The 24,470-nt window shown below is 38.8% G+C and overlaps 1 protein-coding gene across 1 annotated transcript in view; it reads left to right on the top strand.

Moving 5' to 3' along the window:
- si:dkey-106n21.1 (solute carrier family 23 member 2) overlaps positions 1-24,470 on the top strand; it is a 70,564-nt gene that overhangs the window by 7,816 nt on the left and 38,278 nt on the right. Inside the window, 1 exon segment of the mRNA XM_046849907.1 lies at positions 9,516-9,662. Within this exon segment, the coding sequence (XP_046705863.1) occupies positions 9,516-9,662 (147 nt within the window).

Genomic DNA, 24,470 nt, shown 5'->3' with positions numbered 1-24,470 from the left:
ACGTAGATCAATATAGTACTCTCTTGTAAACAGAGCCTCTCTTGATACCTTTTGATACCACCTCATTCACTATATGGATAAAAGCATTGTGAAACCAGATTTTTCTAGCCATATGTGGTTCCTCCACAAATATAGAAACACAAAATTATATTGAATGCCTTTGGATGCAGTAGGATTATTTTTTCCCCTCACTTGAACTAGGAGACCCAAACCTGTTCCAGCATGACGATGCCCCTGTGCACAAAACCAGTTACATTAAGATCTGCTTTACATGGGTTGGAATGGAAGATCTCCAACTATATAGCTCCACCTCAATCCTATTGAGCACCGTTGGGATGAATGTGAATGCTGTCTGCAATCCAAGCCTCCTCACAATGAATTAAATCTTATACATTTCCACAAAATCTAGGGGAACATCTTGCCAGAAAAGTGGAGCTTATTATAACAGCAAATGGAGACTAACTGTGGACTGAAATGCTCATAAAGCACATACCGATCTTATGCTCAGGTTCCCTCAACCTTTTGTCTGTATAATTTGTCATAAAGATGTCAGATCCAAAGCATTTAAGAATCACATTGGTGATCTAGATATCTAGGTGTCTAGTCATGTCCAGGTTTTCGAGGTGTGACAGTAAAGAGATAAACATGATCCATAAAAGAAAACTCGTCTAGTCTTGACAAAGTTCGCAACGTCTGCGTCACTGTAAGAAATTCTGCTGCCAAATAAAACATATAAAAATTATAATTATATGTTGTGTAAAACATATGTCATGTAAATTTGGGGACGTTTTGACACTTTGGCCTCTGGTGGTATGATGTAATGGGATTTTAATGATGTGAATAAAATGGATTGCAATCAGCAAAGATTATAATTAATGGCTCGACTAGATTAATGGACGTGCCGTTTGCCTTCTGCGCTCGCTTCGAGTCAGGGCCAAATTCTTCTACTCGTTCTTATCAAGCTGTCAGAGTCGCCTTGATTATTTTATAATGGGGTCGGTTAGTGTGTGAAGAAAATGGAAACTTTTTAATGGTAGATTCATGTTTCTAAATCTATAAAATGAATGTCTGGAAAGACAGACACTGACTCTTGCCATAAGTCTTTACTTATCGTATAGCTTGTTCCAAATGATTTGAGGTGGAGTCCAAACACATCATCTAGCACTTCCCATACAGACAGCTTCAGACCAGACTCCTGAGAGAGCTGTTGTAAGAGCAAAAAGATCAACAAGGAGCCATGTTCAGAGTTCAAATGTATGGAAGTGATTATTCAGGGGTTGTGGTACAGGCCTTCGACTCAGAAGGTGGTCAGTTTAAATCCCAGTACCAACAAGCTTCCACTGCTGGGCCCCTCAGCAAAGGCCCTTAACCTGCACCAATTTACTGGGAAGGTTGGGCATATTCAGAGAAGGGCTGTGCACCTGCTTAAGACCATTCAGGGTTTTAAAATCTGATTAAAAAAATTATTAATCTAAAATATTTATTAAAAAAATCCCCAGCTCAGAGATTCCAGCTGCGAGGTTTTTCAATATTATTAACACTTAAAAAATTAAACTTACTTGTCATAAGATGCGGCTTTGTGAAGCAGGTCATGTTTTGTGTATTTATTTGTTTATTTGTTTATTTATTTATTATAATTTTTTTATTTATTATTTTGTTTTATATATAGATACAGTACAGACCAAAAGTTTGGACACAACTTCTCATTCAAAGAGTTTTCTTTATTTTCATGACTATGAAAATTGTAGATTCACACTGAAGGCATCAAAACTATGAATTAACACGTGGAATTATATATGGAATTATATACATAACAAAAAAGTGTGAAACAACTGAACAATGTCATATTGTAGGTTCTTCAAAGTAGCCACCTTTTGCTTTGATTACTGCTTTGCACACTCTTGGCATTCTCTTGATGAGCTTCAAGAGGTAGTCACCTGAAATGGTCTTCCAACAGTCTTGAAGGAGTTCCCCGAGAGATGCTTGGCACTTGTTGGCCCTTTTGCCTTCACTCTGCGGTCCAGCTCACCCTAAACCATCTCGATTGGGTTCAGGTCCGGTGACTGTGGAGGCCAGGTCATCTGGCGCAGCACCCCATCACTTTCCTTCTTGGTCAAATAGCCCTTGATGCCTTCAGTGTGACTCTACAATTTTCATAGTCATTAAAATAAAGAAAACTCTTTGAATGAGAAGGTGTGTCCAAACTTTTGGTCTGTACTGTGTATATATATATATATATATATATATATATATATATATATATATATATATATATATATATATATATATATCTTTGTAATATCTGGATTTTTTTCCTGCCCTATCCATTTTTGTTCTGTCCTATATGATCTTAAAACAATTACAATAAATCAAACATTAACCGGACTGGGATAAAGTGACCTATTTGTTAAAATCTGACACATTTCCCTCATAAATACTGAAGTTCAACAAACATACAGATGCATAAAGTATGAACATAACACTCTGTGGTTACTTCAAACTCTCCTCGATTCTGTAAATTCGTCCCGGGTTCTTAATATTAATGTACAAGTGAAGTATTGACTCTTTACTCTGGATAAATTCTAACACTCCTGTGCTGTAAATCTAATAATAATAATAATAAAATTATAATAATTATATTAATAATAATAATAATAATAATAATAATAATAATAATAATAATAATAATGTGCTTATACTTAATAAAATGTTTGAACTGGAGGATGTTTTTAATCACATTCCTGCCCCACCCCCACCTGAAGGAATTCTGACTAGACCCCTCCCAGAGCAATTCCTGTAAATACACATACAATTTTTTTTTTTCATTCAAAGAAAACCTTTCTTTAATCATCTGCTGACTCAGATGTGGCTTCATACATCCTCTATTTCGACCATATTTCACCCAAACTCATTTCCTGAAGCTGAATAAACAGACGTTATGAACACGTTCATGTCTGATACAATGTCCGTGTCCTTTCTTTGTCTTTAGAGATTAGCATTTTCCTGCTCGCTCCATCAGAACGCTCAGGCTTTTGTGACATTAGCAAGAACCACCATGTGTGCGAAAGCAGACTCACGTTCGCAGATCGCGTTTCAAAGTCGTCTCTAGCATGCAAACTCGTGGACATTCGTAACAACAGGAGAATGACCTTATCCTTCCCCTGTCACGTTTCTGTAAAAAACTTATTCGTAGAATAATAAATATCACTGGTATGATGGGAACCACGCTGGGGATTGGACGGTGCGTTGCTGCCTCGGTCCAGCCTCGGTCCAGCCTCCTGTGGTGCGTTCTGGGAGAAAAGGTTCTGAAGTGAGTATGATTTATGGAGTTGTTCTCAATTAAGCAGGCTCCAGATGGGCTTTCATGACAGAATAAAGCTTAAGAAGGGTTCCATCCTTCACACAGGCAAACACACATGAGCATGGACACACAAACATAAACGGGTGATGCGAGTCTAAAACAGCCTCAGCAGGTGTCGAGAAAAAAATATAGCTTATATGGACAAACTTTTGTGGACACCTGATCATAAGATTGATCATAAGCTCCACGTTTAGACTCCATGTGCTGTTATAAGAACTTCCACTCTTCTACTAGATTTTGTAGAGATTTGTGAGGTGAGAAGGCTACTCCAACCCATGTAAAGCAGATCTTCATGGAGTTTGCTTTGTGCACAATTGTCATGCTGGAATAGGTTTTGGTCTCCTAGTTCAAATGAAAAGAAAATGTCATGCTACCTTATCCAAAGACATTGGTGAAGAACCATATCTGGCTGGAAGTTCAGTGTAAAACAGATTTAATTGAGATGAAGATACCAGGTGGAGAAATAAAAAAACTCATAAGAACCTAGAAACTAACACTTTTTTTTATTTAAAACTAATATTCATTTTGATTTTATTTTACCACTCAGTCTTTTTTTTTTGTGGATTCAGGTCTGGGATTTTGCTTTTTCACCCAGCAACATTCGGACTTTCTGTTGCTTTAGATGTACGCTTTGGGCCATTGTTCTGCTGGAACCTGGTATTCATTTCCATCTTCAGATTACAGAAAAAAAAGCTGCCATTTTTGGTTTCCTTTATCTTGAGGACAAAAGTCTCATTTCCTGAAGAAAAGCAACCCATAAGCATGCTGCTACCACCACCATGTTTTAATATAGCGATGCGTTTTTATGATGTGTTTTTCTTGATGTAAGCGTCCCTTTTGGAATTTGCCTCATCAGATCATAACACGTTTTTTCCTCATGGTTTGTGGTGATTTTTTTCCCACTTGAGCTTGGATTCTATCCGCCCTACCCCTCTACCCCATGTGAGAGATATATGAGATTCCTGTCTCATGCAGAGAATAATCAATTCTCTTCAGATATTCCTGCAACTCCTTTAATGTTGGCATAAGTCTCATGGCCGCCTCCCTGGAAAGGTTTTATCTTTTGGATGTCCTGTTCATGATGAGGTAAATGTTGTTGATAGTGTTCTGTAGAACATGTTTAGAAAAAGTTTTTTATCTTTCTCCTAAATAATTCATTTTAACAAGGTGAATCTAGAAGCTGTTTGACTTCAGTGGTCAGATAAAAGCTCTACAGCAACAACTGAACTTTATTTGAGGTTAATCAGAATCTTCTTTTTCTTTTGGCTGCTCCCCCTGTCCTCTACATCTGCCTCTTTCAAAACCCCTTTGCCTCCTCTTTTTCTCTATCCCCAGCATTCTTCTACTGATATACCCCATGTCCCTCCTCTGCACATGTCCAAACCATCTTAATCACACGTCATCTTGTCTCCAAAATGTCCTAAATGCACTGTCCCTCTAATAAACTCGTTTCTAATTCTGTCTTTTACTCAATGCCACTGTCTCTAATCCATACAACATCTCAGGTCTCACCACAGTCCTATAAACTTTCCCTTTCACTCTCACAGATACTCTTCTATCACAAATCACTCCTGCTGTCACTCTTCTCCACCCACTCCATTTTGCCTGCACTTTTTTCTGCACTTCTCTAACACACTCTCTATTACTTTGCACTGTTGACCCTAATTACCTGAACTCCTCCATTTTCTCCACCTCTTCTCTCCAGCACGTACCTCCAGCTTTCCAGGCTTTTCACAACCTGGTCCCTACTCTCTCCACAAATATCATTTGCAAACATCATAGTCCATGGAGACTCCTGTCTGACAACAGCCTTCAACCTGTCCATTACCACTGCAAACAGGAAAGGGCTCAGAGCCGATCCTTGATGCAGTCCAACCTCCACCTTGAACCAGTCTGTCGTTCCTACTGCACACTTCACTGCTGTTACACTGTCCTCATACATGTCCTGCACCACCCTCACATACTTCTCTGACACACCAGACTTCCTCATACAATACCACAACTCCTCTCTCCACCCTGTCGTGCGCTTTCTCTTAATCAGAGATTAATCAGAAGAGTTTCATTAATATCATGTCTTTGGATGCTGTGGCATGACATTTTTCCATTTAAACTGGAAGACCCAAAACCTGTTCCAGCATGACAATGCTCCTGTGCACAAAGCCAGCTTCATGAAGATCTGCTCTTCATTTGTGGCATTTGCTGACTTACAATTATATAATTTATACAACTGAGTTGAGTGTTAAGAGCCTTGTTCAAGGATCCAGCAGTGGCAGCTCAGTTTTGGTGGGATTTTAACTCACAACCTTCTAATCAGAAGTCCAACATCTTAACCAATGAGCTATCACTTCCATATGCTTTACGTGGGTTGGGGTGGAATATTTCCTATTCCTATTTCATAGAACTTGGATACAGGAGCATGACAGTTTTCCTTCAAATGAACTATGAGTTCACCTGAAACCTGTCTCCACCAAATCTAGTGGAGCATCTTTCCAGGAGAGTGGAGCTTATAATAAAAGCTAATGAAGACTAAATGACTTCACTGCTGTCTACACTGCTGGACAGATGAAACCGAGAAATCTCCATCTCGAAAAAGTGTTTTTCATACCAGTAGGTGACAGTAAGTCCTCATCATTTCATTCCTCCCTGCTGGTTGGAGTGTTACGGAGGTCTGCCCGTGCACATGTGTGCGTGGGTGCATGAGAAGCGAGGGTGCTGGTTTTCTGTTGTTATTCCAGCGTGAAAAAGCTTCAGCTATTCCTTCTCTTGGCTCAGCAACCTCCAAAGAGTAAAATGTGTGTGTGGTTATAGAGGGAATGTTATTTATTACACTATGTTATGAATTAAGCTCCGATATGAGGGAGGATATAAATCAATAACATCAGCGCATAAAAAAAGTATTGCACTTTATTGTCAAATTATAAGTATAAATTCGTGATTTTGAGCAAAATCTACTCAGTGCGCATCGTTCCCTCGGGTTGCGATGTACAATATGCCATGTATTGCTGTGATATAACGCCTTGTAACCCCAATATTTATTAAACGTCTTTATATCGAAGAAAAAAATGCTGAAATGAATCATTTGCTTTGAGGCTTGTGTTTTGAAAACAATCTTGTCAAGATGAGCTTTTTGAACATCCAAGTCCACATTTCCTGTTATAATAACCTCCAATCTTCTGGGAGGATGTTCCACTAGATTTCGTGGAGATTTGTGAAGGTTCAATCAACCATGAGGATGTTAGTAAAGTAAGGTACTGATGTAGGTGAGGTGAGGAGACCTGGGGTGCAGACAGCGTTCAGATCTTCCACTCCAACCCATGGAAAGCATATCGTCATGGAGCTGGCTTTGTGCACAGAGGCAGGAACAGGTCTGGGCCTCCTAGTTCATGTGAACAAAACACTTCCTGCTAAAGACATCCTATACAACTGTGCGCATCCAAGTTTGTGCTGAGACTTTGGGGAGGAACTTCATGATGGCTGCAAAATGAGTTTAAATTAAGAATGCATGGAGGATCAAATGAGGCAACTTCCTGTCCTGGTGTGAATGAACTCAAATATACAGTTGTAACTTTTGAAAGTTTTAAAGCATTAAAAAAAAAAAAAAAAAAAAATTCATGTTTTTTTTAATAAAAAATGAAAAATTCATTCTAAAGGTGTTTAATATGGATGGAGCTCTATAGCAGGAGATCTTCCACTCTATTCAAAGCATGTATTAATGAAGCTGGTTGTCTCCTAGTTCAAGTGAAGGGAAAATTTCAAGCTGAAGACCCTCTATACAATTGTGTGCCTCCAACTCTTGCGCTAACAAATCACATAAGACTGGGAAAAAAAAACGTTTTATCCATAAAAGAAAGAAGAAGAACTTTTTTTCTTTTTCCCATGATATTTAAGAGGATCAAACATTGCAACTTCCTGTCCTAAAGTGAATGAACTCAAATATACAATTTTAACCTCTGTAAGTGTTTACAGAAAAGGGCTAGAAGCTTTTTTTATGTATTTAAATGATTATACTGTATTTTAAACTGAAGTCTGTGTGTGTGTTGGCAATTTGGATATGTTTTAATAGGGTTCTAATAACGTTTTAGAACATTGTTAATCTATTTGTGTGCATCCCGTACGCTTGACGGACAGACATTATCATGTTGTCTTTCCCAACATCGGGTCCTCTTCGTTTCTCCAAACGGACTTGTTTTTGACGGTGAGGATTATTGCGCTGGTTGAACTTTGGGACTCTAACCTCTCTGCCTGTGACAAGTCATCATTTCCTGTTAAAGCCGAGTCGCTGGATTGCGCTCAGGATTCATGTGTTTCCAATGAGCTGAGCTGCCAGCACAGCAGATTAATCACTAACTTTGTGCTGTAGAAAAATCTGCTCGACTCATGTACGAGGTGGTGATACAGTGCTGCACAATTACGTCCCAAAGATATGAAGGAACGTATAGATAATAAAGGGCGAGTGTAATTCAGTGACCCTCTCTGTGTCTGGTTTTGGGGGGTTGAAATAGCTGAAGTCATATTCGATCCAGAAGTAGGTCTGGTCTAGCCCGGGAGATGTTTTTATTTTTGTTTTGTTTTTATTAAATGTCCACTCTACTGCCATGTGCCTGAAAAAGAAAAAAGGGGGCATTTCACAATATATGCCATAAACAGAGCTTTATTCAATTTCCAAAACTTGTGCAGTTCCTCACTCACCCCTGTAATTTGGGCTCACCAGCTCATAATAACGTTAGTAATAAGATGTCATAGGGGTGACGTTATGGGAACATTTGTATCTAATAGAACTCAATAAGCTAGAGAATTATCTTGTCATTTTTCCAAATCAACGAACTGGGTCTAGCCAGAGTTATAGTTTTGGGTTCTGTTCCATTTCATAAAGATCAGAAAAGAACATCTTCTTCTTCTTCTTCTTTCGGCTGCTCCCATTAGGGGGCGCCACAGCGGATCATCCGTCTCCATACCCCCTGTCCTCTACATCTGCCTCTTTCACACCAAATACCTGCATGTCTTCCCTCACCACATCCATAAACCTCCTCCTTGGTCTTCCTCTTTTCCTCCTTCCTGGTGTCTCCATTCTCATCATTCTCCTACTGATATTCCCCATGTCCCTCCTCTGCACATGTCCAAACCATCTCAATCTCACCTCCCTCACCTTGTCTCCAAAACATCCTACATACTCTGTCCCTCTAATAAACTCATTTCTGAACCTGTCCATCGTCATCACTCCCAACGAAAACCTTAACATCTTCAGCTCTGCTACCTCCAGCTCCACCTCCTGTCTTTTACTCAATGCCACTGTCTCTAATCCATACAACATCTCAGGTCTCACCACAGTCCTATAAACTTTAACTTTCATTATTGCAGATACCCTACTATCACAAATCAAGATCAGAAAAGAACATGAACAGGATCAAAAACACATGCTATAAATGTAGAAGAGGATGATTTTTGGCTCTGGACAAAATCTGGTCATATTGCTGCGGTTTGTACAGAAATATGGTAGAAATTGGCTTGGATTTAGTTAAAGTGTGTTTTCAGTCATGCTCATGGAGACATATACATACACTATATTAATACATTTGTGGACACCTGAACATAGGATGGGTATGTGCTTCTTTTTGTACATTCCATCCCACATTTCGTCTCCATTTACTCTTATAATAAGCTTTACTCTTCTGGAAAAAGGTTCTACTCAATTTTGTTGAGATTTGTGGAGATTCAATCAGCTTCAAGGGTGATAGTAAATGAACTGATGTAGGTGAGGTGAGGAGGCCTGGGGTGCAAAAATTCATGCCAAAGATGGTTCAGTAGGTTTGGAGCTCTATAGCAGGAGATCTTCCCTTCCAACCCATGTAAGCATATCTTCATGAAGCTGGATTTGTCCACAGGAGCATTGTCCTGTTGGAAAATATTTTGGGTCTTTTAGGTTAAGTGAAGGGATAATTTCATGCCACAGCATCCAGAGGCATCCTATACAATTGTGTGCCTCCAACCTTTTCATGGTAACAGTTTGGGGAAGAACCACATATGGCAAAAAAAAATTTGATGTCCCAACACTTTTTACATATAGAGTAGATATGGACAATCATTTGTAAAAAATAAATTCAATTTATATTTGTATTTAATTATTAATGATTTGATGTCCATTTTTCTTCCCCAGATATCAGATGAAATCCGCCTGGCCAGCAATGTCATTCCAGCAGAGTCCAAAACTGAGGAAAATCTGACTCAGCAGTCTGGAGGTAACCTCATCTACTCCATCAATGATCGTCCACCATGGTACCTCTGCCTTCTCCTGGGCTTCCAGGTAAGAAACAATCACTTTTGCAGTTAGTACATCATGAGTGGTCAGTACGTGTACATTAGATTCTTTGTTCTTTTCTATTTCTTTTGACTTGATTCAATGATTCTCATTAGCCAATAATAACACAATGGATAGCAAACTTGTGGAACTGCTGCTAACTATGGAAAAGTAGAATAGAATAGAATAGAATAGAATAGAATAGAATAGAATAGAATAGAATAGAATAAGTTGGTGTAACTTTTAAAATATAATAAATCTATCTATCTATCTATCTATCTATCTATCTATCTATCTATCTATCTATCTATCTATCTATCTATCTATCTATCTATCTATCTAGCTAGCTAGCTATCTATTAATTTACTTATTCAAATTTAATCATCCGTCCGTCTGTCCGTTTATTTATTTATTTATTTATTTGGTAGGCACTTTTATCCAAAGCAACTAAAACTGAGCTGAGCACATGAGGGTTTAAGGGCCTTGATTATGGATCCAACAGTGGTATTGTCAAGACCGCTATTATTAAAGCCAGAACCAGATCAAGTCTAAATTTACCAATTAACTGCTTCCGCTTTGTTTGTGTAATGGGTCCATGATTAGGCTGATTTCTAAAAGGAAATCCTGCAGACATTTTTTTTTTTCAAACGAGCAAGAACAATGCCAATGACTGAGCCAAGTCCAAATACAAATTCCAATATGTTTGAAACACGTTTCATTCAATACTGAAAAAGTCTCAGGAGTGGATTTGTGCCCTTGACACCAACATTATCATGGCATGTTAGATTTCGAAAGATTGTTAAGATATCAGGATGCACTTTCCTAAATTAAAGACAAGTATTAAAGATGTAATTTACCAGTTTACTCTTTTCTTTTTAAATAACATGTACGTTTACTCTACTCAACAGTGCCTCCTTTTCAACTTTACTCAAGTCTGTTTTTCACAATTCCTTCATTTCTAATAAAAACACGCACTGAGCTCATATCGCTGTTCCTGGAATCACTTCTATCGCACCTGAAACAGAGAATCATCCAAAAAATGTCTGAATACTTCTGCAACATTTATTAGATTATTAGTCGTGATCGACTGGGAGATCCTGGGATTAGTGCAGCATCACAAGCTATGTGAACGGTCAACGAATTATTTGGATGTACTGACCCAAATGGCTTTTTGCATGTTTCAGATTAGATATTTTGTTGGAAAAAACTGCATAGAAACACAAAAATAAATCACAACTTTATATACTTCAAACTTACATAAATAGCGGTTCGGTTTGCACAGACAATGAAGAACATCAGTCTGAAAAGTCTTGTTTTTCTAGATTTTTTTCCCCAACCTCAACTTAGAAGGATATAAATGCAGAACAAAACATTTGGGGCAAATGTTATTATAGTATTAATCAAATAGAGGGTACTGGGATGTGGATTGATGCATATTGGAGTAACTTTTACTGCCCCAATATTTATTATTTTCCAATTGCATAATGTTAAAGTGTTTGATTTCACTTACACCACCGGAATTTGCCACCGCTATTAATCAGCAACGTATCTTCTTCTTCTTCTTCTTCATCTTCTTCTTCTTCTTCTTTTGGCTTCTCTCATTAGGGGTCGCCACAGCGGATCATCCGTCTCCATCCCCCTGTCCTCTACATCTGCCTCTTTAAAACCAACTACCTGCATGTCTTCCCTCACCACATCCATAAACCTCCTCCTTGGTCTTCCTCTTTTCCTCCTTCCTGGTGTCTCCATCCTCAGCATTCTCCTACTGATATACCCCATGTCCCTCCTCTGCACATGTTCAAACCATCTCAATCTCACCTCCCTCACCTTCTCTCCAAAACGTCCTACATGTGCTGTCCCTCTAATAAACTCATTTCTGATCCTGTCCATCATCGTCACTCCAAACGAAAACCTCAACATCTTCAGCTCTGCTACCTCCAGCTCCACCTCCTGTCTTTTACTCAATGCCACTGTCTCTAATCCATACAACATCTCAGGTCTCACCACAGTCCTATAAACTTTACTATAAATACTCTTCTATCAAAAATCACTCCTTTCTTCACTTCTCTAACACACTCTCTATTACTTTACACTGTTGACCCCAGGTACCTGAACTCCTCCACCTTCTCCAGCTCTTCTCCCTGCAACTGCACCACTCCACTGCCCTCCCTCTCATTCACACACATGTACTCTGTCTTACTCCTACTGACTTTCATTCCTCTTCTCTCCAGCGTGTACCTCCACCTCTCCAGGCTCTTCTCAACCTGCTCACTACTCTCACCACAAATCACAATATCATCTGCAACCATCATAGTCCAGAAAGACTCCTGTCTGACCTCGTCTGTCAACCTGTCCATCACCACTGCAAACAGGAAAGGGCTCAGAGCCGATCCTTGATGCAGTCCAACCCCCACATTGAACCAGTGAACCTACTGAACACTTCACTGCTGTCATACTGTCGTCATACATGTTCTGCACCACCCTCACATACTTCTCTGACACACCTGACTTCCTCATACAATACCACAACTCCTCTCTCCACCCTGTTGTACGCTTTCTCTAAATCCACAAACACACAATCCAACTCCTTTTGACCTTCTCTATACTTCTTCATAAACAAAATGCATTACTCAGCAACGGATTATTATCGTTATTCGCTTATATTTAAGGTTAGAATAATTGAGGCAAGTTATCATTTATGTTAAAACAGATGTAATCAGCTGTTCCTTCATCAGCCCTTCATTGTGCCCTCTTTTGAAGTTAAGACAAAAAAAAGAGCTTCTAATATCATAGAAAATCTACAATGCACCAAATCCTGAAGATGTCAGAAAGCTTAAATTATTCAGCATCTTCTGTCTATTCAGATTTGAGATTTGTGGCCCAAAGATAGACATTTCTGTTTTTCAAACATCTGAGCAAAACAGAACGGACAAACAGGAAACAACTGTTGAGCAGAAACACTTAACAGTGTTTCAGAATCCAAATGACTTCATATAAACATTAATTATGTATGAGAGCCACAATATCTTTTGGGAGATGCAGGACTTTGTCATGAATGTGGACTCGACAGCAGTGAATGCGAATGCAGATCTATTTATAAACAGTGCAGACCAGTATTGAAAGAGCAAAAACAAGAATCAAAGGCCTGACCCAGAGACGTCAGGCAAAACGTGCCATCTAAGAGCAAGACTATGGAACTAACAGCAAAACAGGAATACAAAATATCCTGGTACAACAAGAGAGGGTGGGGCGATTGAGAAATGTATTTCTGTGGCATTTGGGTGCTACCATGACAGAACCACCCTGTCCACATGCTGTTCCTAAAAAACTAAACGCAGTTAAAGTGCGTTGTGGGCAGTCAGAAAAGATGTTTCTGCTCCATGATCAGGGTCTTTAGAGGCCCTAGTTATGATGGTGAACTATAAGACATGACATCCAAGCAATAAAAGCTCCCCCACATCACTGCTGAGTGGTGCAAAGCTCAGGGCAGTACATGAGTGTGATGCGACAAGCACTGCAACACCAGTGGGAAGACATGTGGGCAACAGCCTCTAAAATGCCAGAAGGGAGATTGACATCCTTTGCGAAGCAAGAGAGAAGAGCAATGTACACCACAAACCAGTGGCTTTCTTCTCTTGTCTTCAGAGAAGTAATCACATCGTATTGTCCTGCAAGAAGCGATCCCTTCATTTTGCGCGAGTCTTTGATGTGACTCACATGGAATGACGCCCATAACTAGGCTGTGAGAAGTAATGATGTCCCTTATGGTGCACAGGTCTTCTCAGGAGAAAAAGTGTCAAATGCTTGACATTAAGCTACGTTTCTCTCTAAGAGGGCTTCCTTTGCAGCAAAACAAATCAGCCGTATCCATGTTTGGATTAAACTTACTGTCACAAATGTGAAGTAGGACGTTAAATCAGGGGGACACCAGTGAGGGACATTCTGGCGCTGATAGGAAATATTGTTTCTATCATGACAGAATATGTAGATGTATAATTGAGATAATAAGTGGAAATATAGTGAAAATATGGCTGGCAGCCAAAAGCACTGAGAATCCCTGCATGTGTGTGCATGCAGACTTTTCAACAAAAGGAAATAAAAAGAAAACCTACTGTATGACAGTTTTTGCAATAAATATCACTGTCATATTGTGTTCGATTCAAATCAGAACAAAACAAAGGTTTAGTGTGATTCGATAACTGACATTTGTGACACTAACACAGAACTAGCGATCAAGTAAACATGCTTTGGTTTAACCCGAAAACATCCAGCTGACACAAATTATCAATGCTCACCAGTGGTGCACACTTCATGTTTGATGCTTCAACAGTAAATATATCGGCAAGGCATGGTATCTACAGTAGGTGGGGGATCTAGGTGGCCATTGACTAGCAGTTCCATCTGTTGAAAACCTTCGTTTGAATCTTCGTTTCAATAAAACACTCAACACCTTTGCTATCTACTTTGGATTCATAATGAAGAATTTAAATCAGTTTAAGCCACATTAACATTACAACCATAAATACCCATGACCACAACTGCATAAGCTGCAAAAGTCATAAATACATAGGCATTTATTTATTTCATCTGCATTTTTATCCAAAGCAGCTTACAACTGAGCTAAAAGTTTACATCGTGTATAACAAGTGATGGACAGTAACATAGTAAATGTAATTCGTTACTGTACTTAAGTAGCTTTTTCATGCATTTTTAACTCAATTTCTTTATACAAAATCAGTCGTTCGTTTTTATTTATGAGGATAAAAACTGGTCAAACGCAGCAATCCACTAATCAGGGTCGAGGTTGCGCTCTGGTTTAAACTTGTTCTGATTGGCGCTTGGTGTATCTACTGATCACCAATATACAGTTCAGCATCAGTTTAACATCAAGCAGAACATTTTGAGAAGAATAAATGATGGAAGACTCGAAGTCCAGACTCGAACTCACCACCACACACATGGTTTTATTTGTGTAATTATTTTGAAGTAGTTGAAAAGAAGGTTTTGGGCTTTTTATAGATATCAATCAGTGTTTGAGTTATTAACATCATTACATTAATAAATTGTTGTGCTGAAAATAACAAAGTCTTTTGACATCAACTGAGCTGATTAAGTAGAGTCTTGTGATAAAATGACAATATTATAGCCGTAATAAATCATAGTACTTTGGATACTTAAGTACATTTGAAAGCAATTACTTTTGTACTTTTACTCAAGTGAAAGTTTAAAGGTAACATTTTTTATTTTATTTGGCGCAACATTTCTACTATAACTCAAATACATGGTTTGTGTCCACCAATGTGTTTAAGGGCCTTGATCAAGGGCCCGACAGTGATAGTGTGAAAGTCGGGCTGTTGTCTAGACAACTGGTATCAGTTTCAGTCCTAATGAAAGTAAAACCGGTTTAAGATTGGCACTGAAAACAATTATGTTTTTTGAGACTAAGACTTGGCTTCATTTAGGTATTTAACAAAGGATAATTGCCAAGGGCACTGAACCACCGTGGTGCCTTTCCAGATGCATGTGTATGCATGCTGAGTCTTTTTGACAAAAGTAACAAAAGTGACAAATAAAGTAGGCAGTTCTTGCAATAAATTTTATTGTCATGTTCCATCTTCCCTGAAATTCTTCCCTGAGTTCTAACTAAGTTGTTATATTGGCACAGAAACTCAGACTTCCTAATACTTCCATTAATACTCATCACTTCTCGCACTGCACCACGCTTCCTCTGATCTTCTAGCACTGCTTCACTGTCCCACCATCTCTCAGGGTAATGGGTAGATATACATCAAGACTCTTTACTGTTCTGGCATCAAGTGCTGGACTTCCCCTGAACTTCCCTTTAGGGGAATGAACTTCCTTTAGACAGCTGAGTCACTGGATATCTGGATAAACGATGGGTGAAGACCAGCCACTTAAAGACCAAGATGATATCTACCAGTCAGTGAGTCAGGCTCTGTTTAGTCTCCAAAATCTTTTCTTTATGACAAATGAACATTTAGTCTGAGGCTGTTTTATAAGGCTGAGGCTGTTTTTTTAGTCTGAGGGTGTTTTATAATTGTTAAATGAACTTTACCGCACAGTGAAATTCTTTCTTTGCATATCCCAAAAAAAAGCTGGGGTCAGATCAGAGGGTCATGTGCCACAATACAGCACCCCTGAAGCACTAAGGGTTAAGGGCCTTGCTCAGGGGCCCTAAAAGTGGCAGCTTGGCGATACCAAAGTTTGAACTCCCAACCTTCTGATCAGTAAACCAGAACCTTAACCAATGTTCTTCCTGGCTAACAGTCTGTCTTAATAATACCATAGCTCTTGTATTGCACAGACAAGGAACGCTCTGTAGAGTGTTTCACCTCATGGAATCCTGTAACAAATATTCAATTCAAAATTATTTGACATTGAAAGAAAAATCCAGGTTTAGCTTTCAGGTCGCCCCAACAATCAAACATTATGTCACTTTATAAACGTAAAAGTGTACAGTATTTGAAATACATAGTTTAAAATGTTATTCCCAACGTTCCTGAACATTCTGTCCCCTGCGGATTCCCTTGAATTTTAATATAATCCACAACTTGCTGTTAGTGAGGATCCAAACAAAGTTTCAGAGTTGCGAGTTTCTGAGGCGCGAATTATCAGGGTTTGACTGTACACCAAGCGCTAATCAAAACAAGTTTAAAACAGAGCGTGCGCTCGACTCTGATTGGTGACTCGCTGCGTGTTTGACCAGTTTTTAATCCTTATAAATAAAAACAAACGACTGATTTTGCAAAGAGATTTGACTTTAAAATGTAGTGAAGTTACAGTGAAAGTTTTCCCAAATGGAAACACTTCAGTAAAGTACAGATACGTGAAAAAGCTACTTAAGTACAATAACGAATTAGATTTACTTCCTTACTGTTCACCACGGACCTTTAGTGACATTAATGACCTTTAGGACCTGAAGGAGAAACTACACCAGGCAGTTGGAGAATGTAGGGCCTGGAATGTTGCATATTCCTAAAGAAGATTAAAAATTAGAAAAATAATTGAGTATTCTGGGGCCGAGCGGTGCACTGGATACTATCCATTGTGCTTTGTGTTACGGCTTGACAACTGCTTTAGAAATGTAATTTTTTACCTGTCAAATAAAAATCTGTTCTCAGCAGAAATATCTCCTGCCTGCTGGGTGAACAACCTGTACAGCTGCAAACACATTTTCTGGCTTGTGAACCCTACAGTTATTTAGTCAAGTCTATTGCTAATCTATCATTCTGATAAGTGGGCTGTCTGACAGAACCGTTTATGTTCTGACAGCCAAGAAAACCGGAAATAACAAAACAATTATTAAACCAGTTTGATTTAATTCAAGATGGAAGTGATTATGGAAATTAAAATGACCTGAATGTGAAACACAATAAATAGAGATTCATTTTTATAGCAAAATTAAAAGTCAGGTCAAAAAGGTTACCTAGGTTTTGAATAATTTTTCATTAGTTTGCTGCTTTTCTAGGACACACTCCATGAACTTTTTTTTTAGGTGTATATTTAAAGGAGGTATGCACAATTTATAGGGAAGCTCCTTAGGATGTGTTTGAATAGCCTTTATTACTTCTTCGCATTTCCCAACTTGCTCGGAAGCTGGGGTCAGAGCGAAGACTCAGCCATGGTACGGTGCACCTGGAGCACCGAGTGTTAAGGGCCTTGCTCAGGGGCCCAAAAGTGGCAGCTTGGCGACGGTAAAGTTGATTTGTCTGTTTAGTAAAATGTGCCATATTTGTACCCTTAAGACCCCTCAATTCTGCACCACAGGTGTGAAAACATGGCTCGCCGCCACATTTTATTCGTTTCATGTTAAAAATAATATTTAAACAGGCTATAGTGCGAAAGATTTTCGCATTTAGGAGCCACAGCAGATTGTATTGCCTGTGTTTTCGCTGTCATGGCTGAAGTGTTAGATAAAATCAACACATATATCTGCTGTGTCTGATGCAAATCTAGGCCACGCTAATAAATTTACGTTTGAAAGCACATTTTTTTTTCTGTTTTCTCTCAACCTTTTAAAACCCAGACATAAGTTTAGTCATTAGACGTTTCAAAGAGCCGTAAATGAATAAACGTCAGGTGGAAATGACGCAGAATGAAGCGTCCCACATCGTACAGGAAAGTGAGCATCTTCAGACGATTCAGTGTGGATAAGCAACTTTTGGGAATTGATTGAAAAAAATGAATCACGGTCTTAGTCTTTAAGTGGCTACTGGCCAGTTCCTAACATGCCAGAGTGTATTTATCACAGGGGATTTTACTTACAGGCAGGACCGTGCACAGACATTTTGAGGGGCAGTGGCCAAAATAATAAAAATTATCCAGTTGTTGCAAATGTACATTTAAAAAAAGACAGAACACTGTAATAATTTCAGCCTTTATTGAAGATGTTTTGATAGGACACATCGCTGATAATAACGCAAATTATTCACTGTTTTACATTGTGTGTGTGTGTGTGTGTGTGTGTGTGTGTGTGTGTGTGTGTGTAAAAATGGCCAATTTTGTAACTTTGAAATAATGTTGAAATATATGTGGCATATTATGTACAAATATCTGACATATATTTTGGTGATGTTGAGATGTTCATTGGGAGTGATGAGGATGAACAGGATTAGAAAAGAGTTTATTAAAGGGACAGCGCATGTAAGACGAGAGAGGTGAGATTGAGATGGTTTGAACATGTGTAGAGGAGGGACATGGGGTATATCAGTGGGAGAATGCTGAGGATGGAGACACCAGGAAGGAGGAAAAGAGGAAGACCAAGGAGGAGGTTTATGGATGTGGTGAGGGAAGACATGCAGGTAGTTGGTTTGAAAGAGGCAGATGTAGAGGACAGAGGGGTATGGAAACGGATGATCAGCTGTGGCGCCCCCTAATAAGAGAAGCAGAAAGAAGAAGAAGAAGTATCTAACTTTCTCCTGTGCCCTTGGCCATATACGTGTAATCTAACACAGACTGAAGATTGTCGCATTCATTACAACAATAAATCGTTTTAAATTACAGCGTGTGTTTGTGTAAGACATGCGAGTAAATTATAACCTTTTCACCAGCTCTCTTTTATCGCTATTGGCAACAGAGGTACAAATGTGCTGTAAGTATCAAACATAAAACTGTCATAATTTCCCAAACTGAAAACGCTTCATACTTCTACGAAACGTTCTTGTAGTGATCCCGTTCTGATGCGTCTACAGAGGGAACACAACTGAGTGAGGCAATGGCAAGACAATATATTTAATAAATACAATAAATGTGCAATCAGGACTGCAGGTGCATGTTAGGTATGCGAGAATTCAAAGGTTTTCTTTAGGTTCACGAATTACCCAAGATGGATGCCAGCGGGGTAAATGATTTTCGTCCACTGGAAATGTTTAAAAACGCAGCTGCATGACTTGTGTTCAATCTGCCCAAGTTCTCCCACACCATCCCACTGTTTCACTCCCTTCACTGGCTTCCAGTAGCTGCACGTATCAGATTCAAAACACTGATGTTCGCCTACAAGGCCAAAAATTGACCAGCACCATCTTACCTCAGTGACCTCATCACATCTCGCACGCTGTCTGAGATCCTCCAGCACTGCTCGACTGGTACCACCTTCTCTCAGAATGAGAGGTAAGTACACTTCAAGGCTCTTCTCTGTTCTGGCACCGAGGTGGTGGAATGAACTTCCCCTAGATGTCCGTACAGCAGAGTCCCTGACTATCTTCAAGCGACGATTAGAGATCTACCTCATCCTGAAATACTTAATTTAGCACTTTCCAAGTTTGCTTTGTAGAATTCAAGAGTTATATTTATATTAAGTTTGTAATCTGGTGTACCAGTGTAGATTATTCATTACTAGAGACTCAAAACACTTTTGTACGTCGCTCTGGATAAGGACGTCTGCTAAATGCCGCAAATGTAAATGTAAATGACCGTTAGGTGTGAATGTTTGTGAATGGCTGCCTGGTGACCTGCAGTGAATTGGCATCGTCCAGGGTTTATTATTTGCTCAGCCAAAGTGTTTCTGGAACAAACCCCGGAAGCAATGCAACACTGACCAGGATAAAACACTTAATCTTTTATTGATTTCTTTCCCTTTTTTTGTTTGTCTTATGCGTTGAGATTTCATCATTATTATTATTTTAATATTATTACAATTCAATCAGCCTTTTGAATTTAAAGATGTTTCATCTGCATATGTTCTCTGATCTTCTAGCACTGAACCTCTCTCCATTCCTTGCACCAGAGAACTCACATCTGGAGCTTGATTAGTTACAGCATTTATATTGTGAAACATCACTACTCCTAACCCTAAACCATAAATCTTCCACCTTTAATATTTATTTGATTCTTTACAATAAGAATCAGAATCATCTCTATTGCCAAGTATCACAGGTCGCATGTAAGACATTTGATGAATTAAAAAAATATATAAAAAATATATAAAAAATATATAAAAAATATATAAAAAGTATAAAAAACATAATGATAAAGTAATAAATATAGACATTAACTATACAATTTGTGCAGGGATGTAAAAGTGAGGCAATGCAAATAATAAAATTTACCAAAGGTTTTTCCCAAAATTCCAAGGTTCAGGTTTGTGATATAGTTGATTATGTGGTGTGAGGTTCCTTCTGCCTGAGGGGACTGATTCAAAAAGTGTGTGTCCAGGGTGAGAGGGGTCAAGTACCATACCAGCTTCCTTCTTTGGTGTCCTGGAAGTGTACAGGTAAAGACAAATTCAGCCAAAAACCTTCTAAGCAGAGTGGATGCCTTTCTCTGCCATCGCAGTCTGCCTTTAGCAGAGTATCAGAGGGTGATGGAGAAGGTAGGTATGGACTCAGTAATGGAGGTGTAGAAGTGCACCATCATTTTCTTTGGAAGGTTGAACCTCTTCAGCTGTTGCAGGAAGTACAACCTCTGTTGTGCTTTTTTAAATCTGAGAGCTGATGTTCAGCTCTCACTTGAGGACCTGAGAGATGATGGCTCTCAGGAAGCGGAAGGAGTCGTCAGTATCGACAGCAGAGTCACGCCGTGATTGTCATTTTCTTGTTTCATTGCTCTAAATATTAATTATAATTTCAATGTATTCTTGTTTTTCTAAAATTGTTTCTAAACATTTGCACTTTAACTGATGTTTTCAGATGATGTTACCATCAATGCCAGCATTACTCTTATTAACATCTGTGGCATCATTTCACTGCATGTTGTACCCTGTGTGTATGTACAGTACAGACCAAAAGTTTGGACAGACCTTCTCATTCAAAGAGTTTTCTTTATTTTCATGACTATGAAAATTGTAGAGTCACACTGAAGGCATCAAGGGCTATTTGACCAAGAAGGAAAGTGATGGGTGCTGCGCCAGATGACCTGGCCTCCACAGTCACCGGACCTGAACCCAATCGAGATGGTTTAGGGGTGAGCTGGACCGCAGAGTGAAGGCAAAAGGGCCAACAAGTGCCAAGCATCTGTCGGGGAACTCCTTCAAGACTGTTGGAAGACCATTTCAGGTGACTACCTCTTGAAGCTCATCAAGAGAATGCCAAGAGTGTGCAAAGCAGTAATCAAAGCAAAAGGTGGCTACTTTGAAGAACCTAGAATATGACATTTTTCAGTTGTTTCACACTTTTTTGTTATGTATATAATTCCATATATAATTCCACATGTGTTAATTCATAGTTTTGCCTTCAGTGTGAATCTACAATTTTCATAGTAATGAAAATAAAGAAAACTCTTTGAATGAGAAGGTGTGTCCAAACTTTTGGTCTGTACTGTATGTGTATGTGACAAATAAAACCAGACTCCTGCCAAGACACATTTCAGAACATTGTAAACGCAAAGAAGATAACAACAGCGTATAATTGTTTCCAACTGAACATTGCATTGGTGCATAAAACATTTATGTTGCTTTAACTGCTAAGTAAACTTGATCTAAAAAAAAAAAAACCAGTATGTTTTCAGGACAAAAAAACAAAACAAAAAGAACAAAATAAACAGTGGATAATATTAGGCCTAGGCTGCTCAAGTAGAAGAGATTAGGCTTGAAAAATATTTGGTCTAAAGCAGCTGAAATTGTTGTAAGAAATCTTTAAATGGTGCAGAAATATGAAATATTATACATATTATGTAGAATCAGACCTCAATAACTTTTATCCAGTTACAAAATTCAACCAGGATGGAAATTTTCCCATGTTACAGAGGATCCCTGGATTGGTGGGGACATGGTCAGAATGGTGATGGGTGTCCAAGTTCACTGAGCATCATCAAGTGCTGTATGGGTGCAGCTCACACCTTTTTTACTTGTTTAATCCTTGCTGCTGTTCACTGTAACAGAGAACAGGTGTCATTACTTTTCTCAGCTCCACCCTTTTCCACCAAACTCATTTTACTGAACTCATGTCCCCACATCTACAGAGTTTCTGCCGTTTTTGCACATTTTTGTTTATTTTGGATTGCTGCTATTTGCTCTTTTGCACAATATTTTGTTAACATTTTTGCTACTGTTCACTTCATCTCGTTACAACAGGTTCACTTGCGGAGCTATTTTGTGTTTTGTGTGTTGTCTTGTACTATCTTGTGTTGTCTTTGCACTGTTTGCACCAGGTTGCACACATGCCCTTTATGTGGCGAGGACACTTACTAGTCATTGGCCCTGTGTTTTCTGTTCTGTGATTGTTGTTTAATGTTGTTGTATGTAGCATCAGGGTTCTGGAGGAACGTTGTTGCATTTCACTGTGTACTGCTTCACCTTTATATGTTTGAAATGACACCAAAAGCTTTTTGACTTGACTTGACTTGACTTTCTCTGAAAAAGTGGGACAATTGCAGTCCTAAATGGCATTGAAAATGTAATAAAAGCTGTAGACCATTCAGGTCCGAGTTTGTATTAAATATTTAATTTTCAAGATTCTGCACTAGTTTGAGATAACTATTTAACCTACGTGAATAAGGACAATTTTAACTGCTTTGTGCAAAAGGTCACTTTTCTGCATTTTTTGCAACCAAGGCTTAATGCCATATCAAATGTATGTAATTTTTTCTAGACGTCTTTTTCCTAGAAACAACATGTTTATTTAGCAATAAAAAAGATTGTTTTATGCTACAAATGCTCAGGTGCAAACAATTATGTGCTGTGTTTATATCCTTCGCATTTACAATGTTCACATATGTGTCTTGGCTGAACTGAGGTCGTAGCATGGAGCCTAAAACCAGAATTTGCTGATTTGAAAGGCACGGCTCCAAAAGCAACAACCTCGTCATTAATCAGGCTGAAGGATTTAAACTAAAGTCTTTAAAACGTTGTGAGAACTTATGTAAATAATTTGAATGTGGTTTGACCAATACAGTATTTATTCACTCGTTAATTCATTTACAGGAAATGCCGTATCATGGTTAGGATCATGGTGGATCCAAAGCTTATCCTTGGAATGCCTTGTGTAAGGAAAGAATACACCGTGGATCAAATGCTGGTCGGTCAGTTGTGATCTAAATATTGAATGTTAATTAAACATTTTACAGACATTTTAGAAATCATATCCAGATTGCCACAGATGTTTGTCAGAGTAGTCGATTCAATTAAATTTATTTGTACTTGTAGAGCGCTATTAACAATGGACATTGTCTCAAAGCAACTTTACAAAGATAAAGTGGTAATAATGAATGTATGAGTTTGTTCTTTATACTTGTAAGTTTTACCCTAATGAGTGAGTCAGTCCTGTCCCCTGGTGGTCTAGTGGTTAGGATGTGGCGCTCTCACCGCTGCGGCCCGGGTTCGATCCCCGGTCAGGGAACCAATCCCAGCCATTAGGTTTGCACAAGCCTTAGTGCCGGTCCCAAGCACGGATAAATGGGGAGGGTTGCATTAGGAAGGGCATCCAGCGTAAAACCTTGTGCCAAATCAAACATGGGGATGATCCGCTGTGGCGACCCCTAATGGGAGAAGCCGAAAGAAAGAGTCAGTCCTGACTGTGGTAAAAAAATCTTTGAGATGAAATGGGAAGGAAACCTTAAGAGAAACCAGACTCAAGAGCGAACCCATTCTCATCCTCATCATCGAATATCCATTCAGTACAGTTCATTGTTGTTGAGGTGTGCAGTGACGGGCGATTAAATGCAACTTGTGGCACTGAGCCACTGTAGCACTGTTCACATTGAAGACACTCCATATCCATACTCTACACTCCTGTGTTGCTCAGTAATGTCATAGATTTGCATAGAATTGATTTGAAACCCTCCCCGGCTGCAATCAAAGAGAAGCCCATATCCAGAGGCAGGGCACTGGGATGAAACTGGCAGATCCAAGTAGTGTAGGCACTGAAGTCAGTGTCATCTGAAAATAAAAAAAAAGACCAGATTCAACATTTGAGAATGATATCTGGCATAAAAGTGAAAAGATAGCTGAAAAAAAGGATTGAGATGCATTAATAATTTGGGAGGAGAAAATTTTCCAAAATAGATGCTGCACCTGATAAAGCTCAAGCTCCAGATGTTGTCTGGTAGAACACATGGTGAGCAACACAGTGCTAAAGGATCAGCAAATATGTGCAGGTGACTCAACTTGAATTTGAAGGAAGGCAGGTTTGATAGTAATAATAATAATAATAATAATAATAATAATAATAATGATAATAATAATAATAATAATAATAATAATAATAATAATAGTAATAATAAAATAATAGAGAAATAAAAATAAATCAATAAAAGATTAGGTGCTTCATCCTGGTCAGGGTTGCATTGTTTCTGGAGTGTGTTTCAGAAACACCCTGCTTTGAGCAAATAATAAACCCTGGATGCAATGCCACTTTATTC

This window comes from Silurus meridionalis, chromosome 5 (assembly GCF_014805685.1).
Source record: "Silurus meridionalis isolate SWU-2019-XX chromosome 5, ASM1480568v1, whole genome shotgun sequence".
Lineage (NCBI taxonomy): Eukaryota > Metazoa > Chordata > Actinopteri > Siluriformes > Siluridae > Silurus > Silurus meridionalis.
This window is presented reverse-complemented; position numbering and strand designations above follow the sequence as displayed.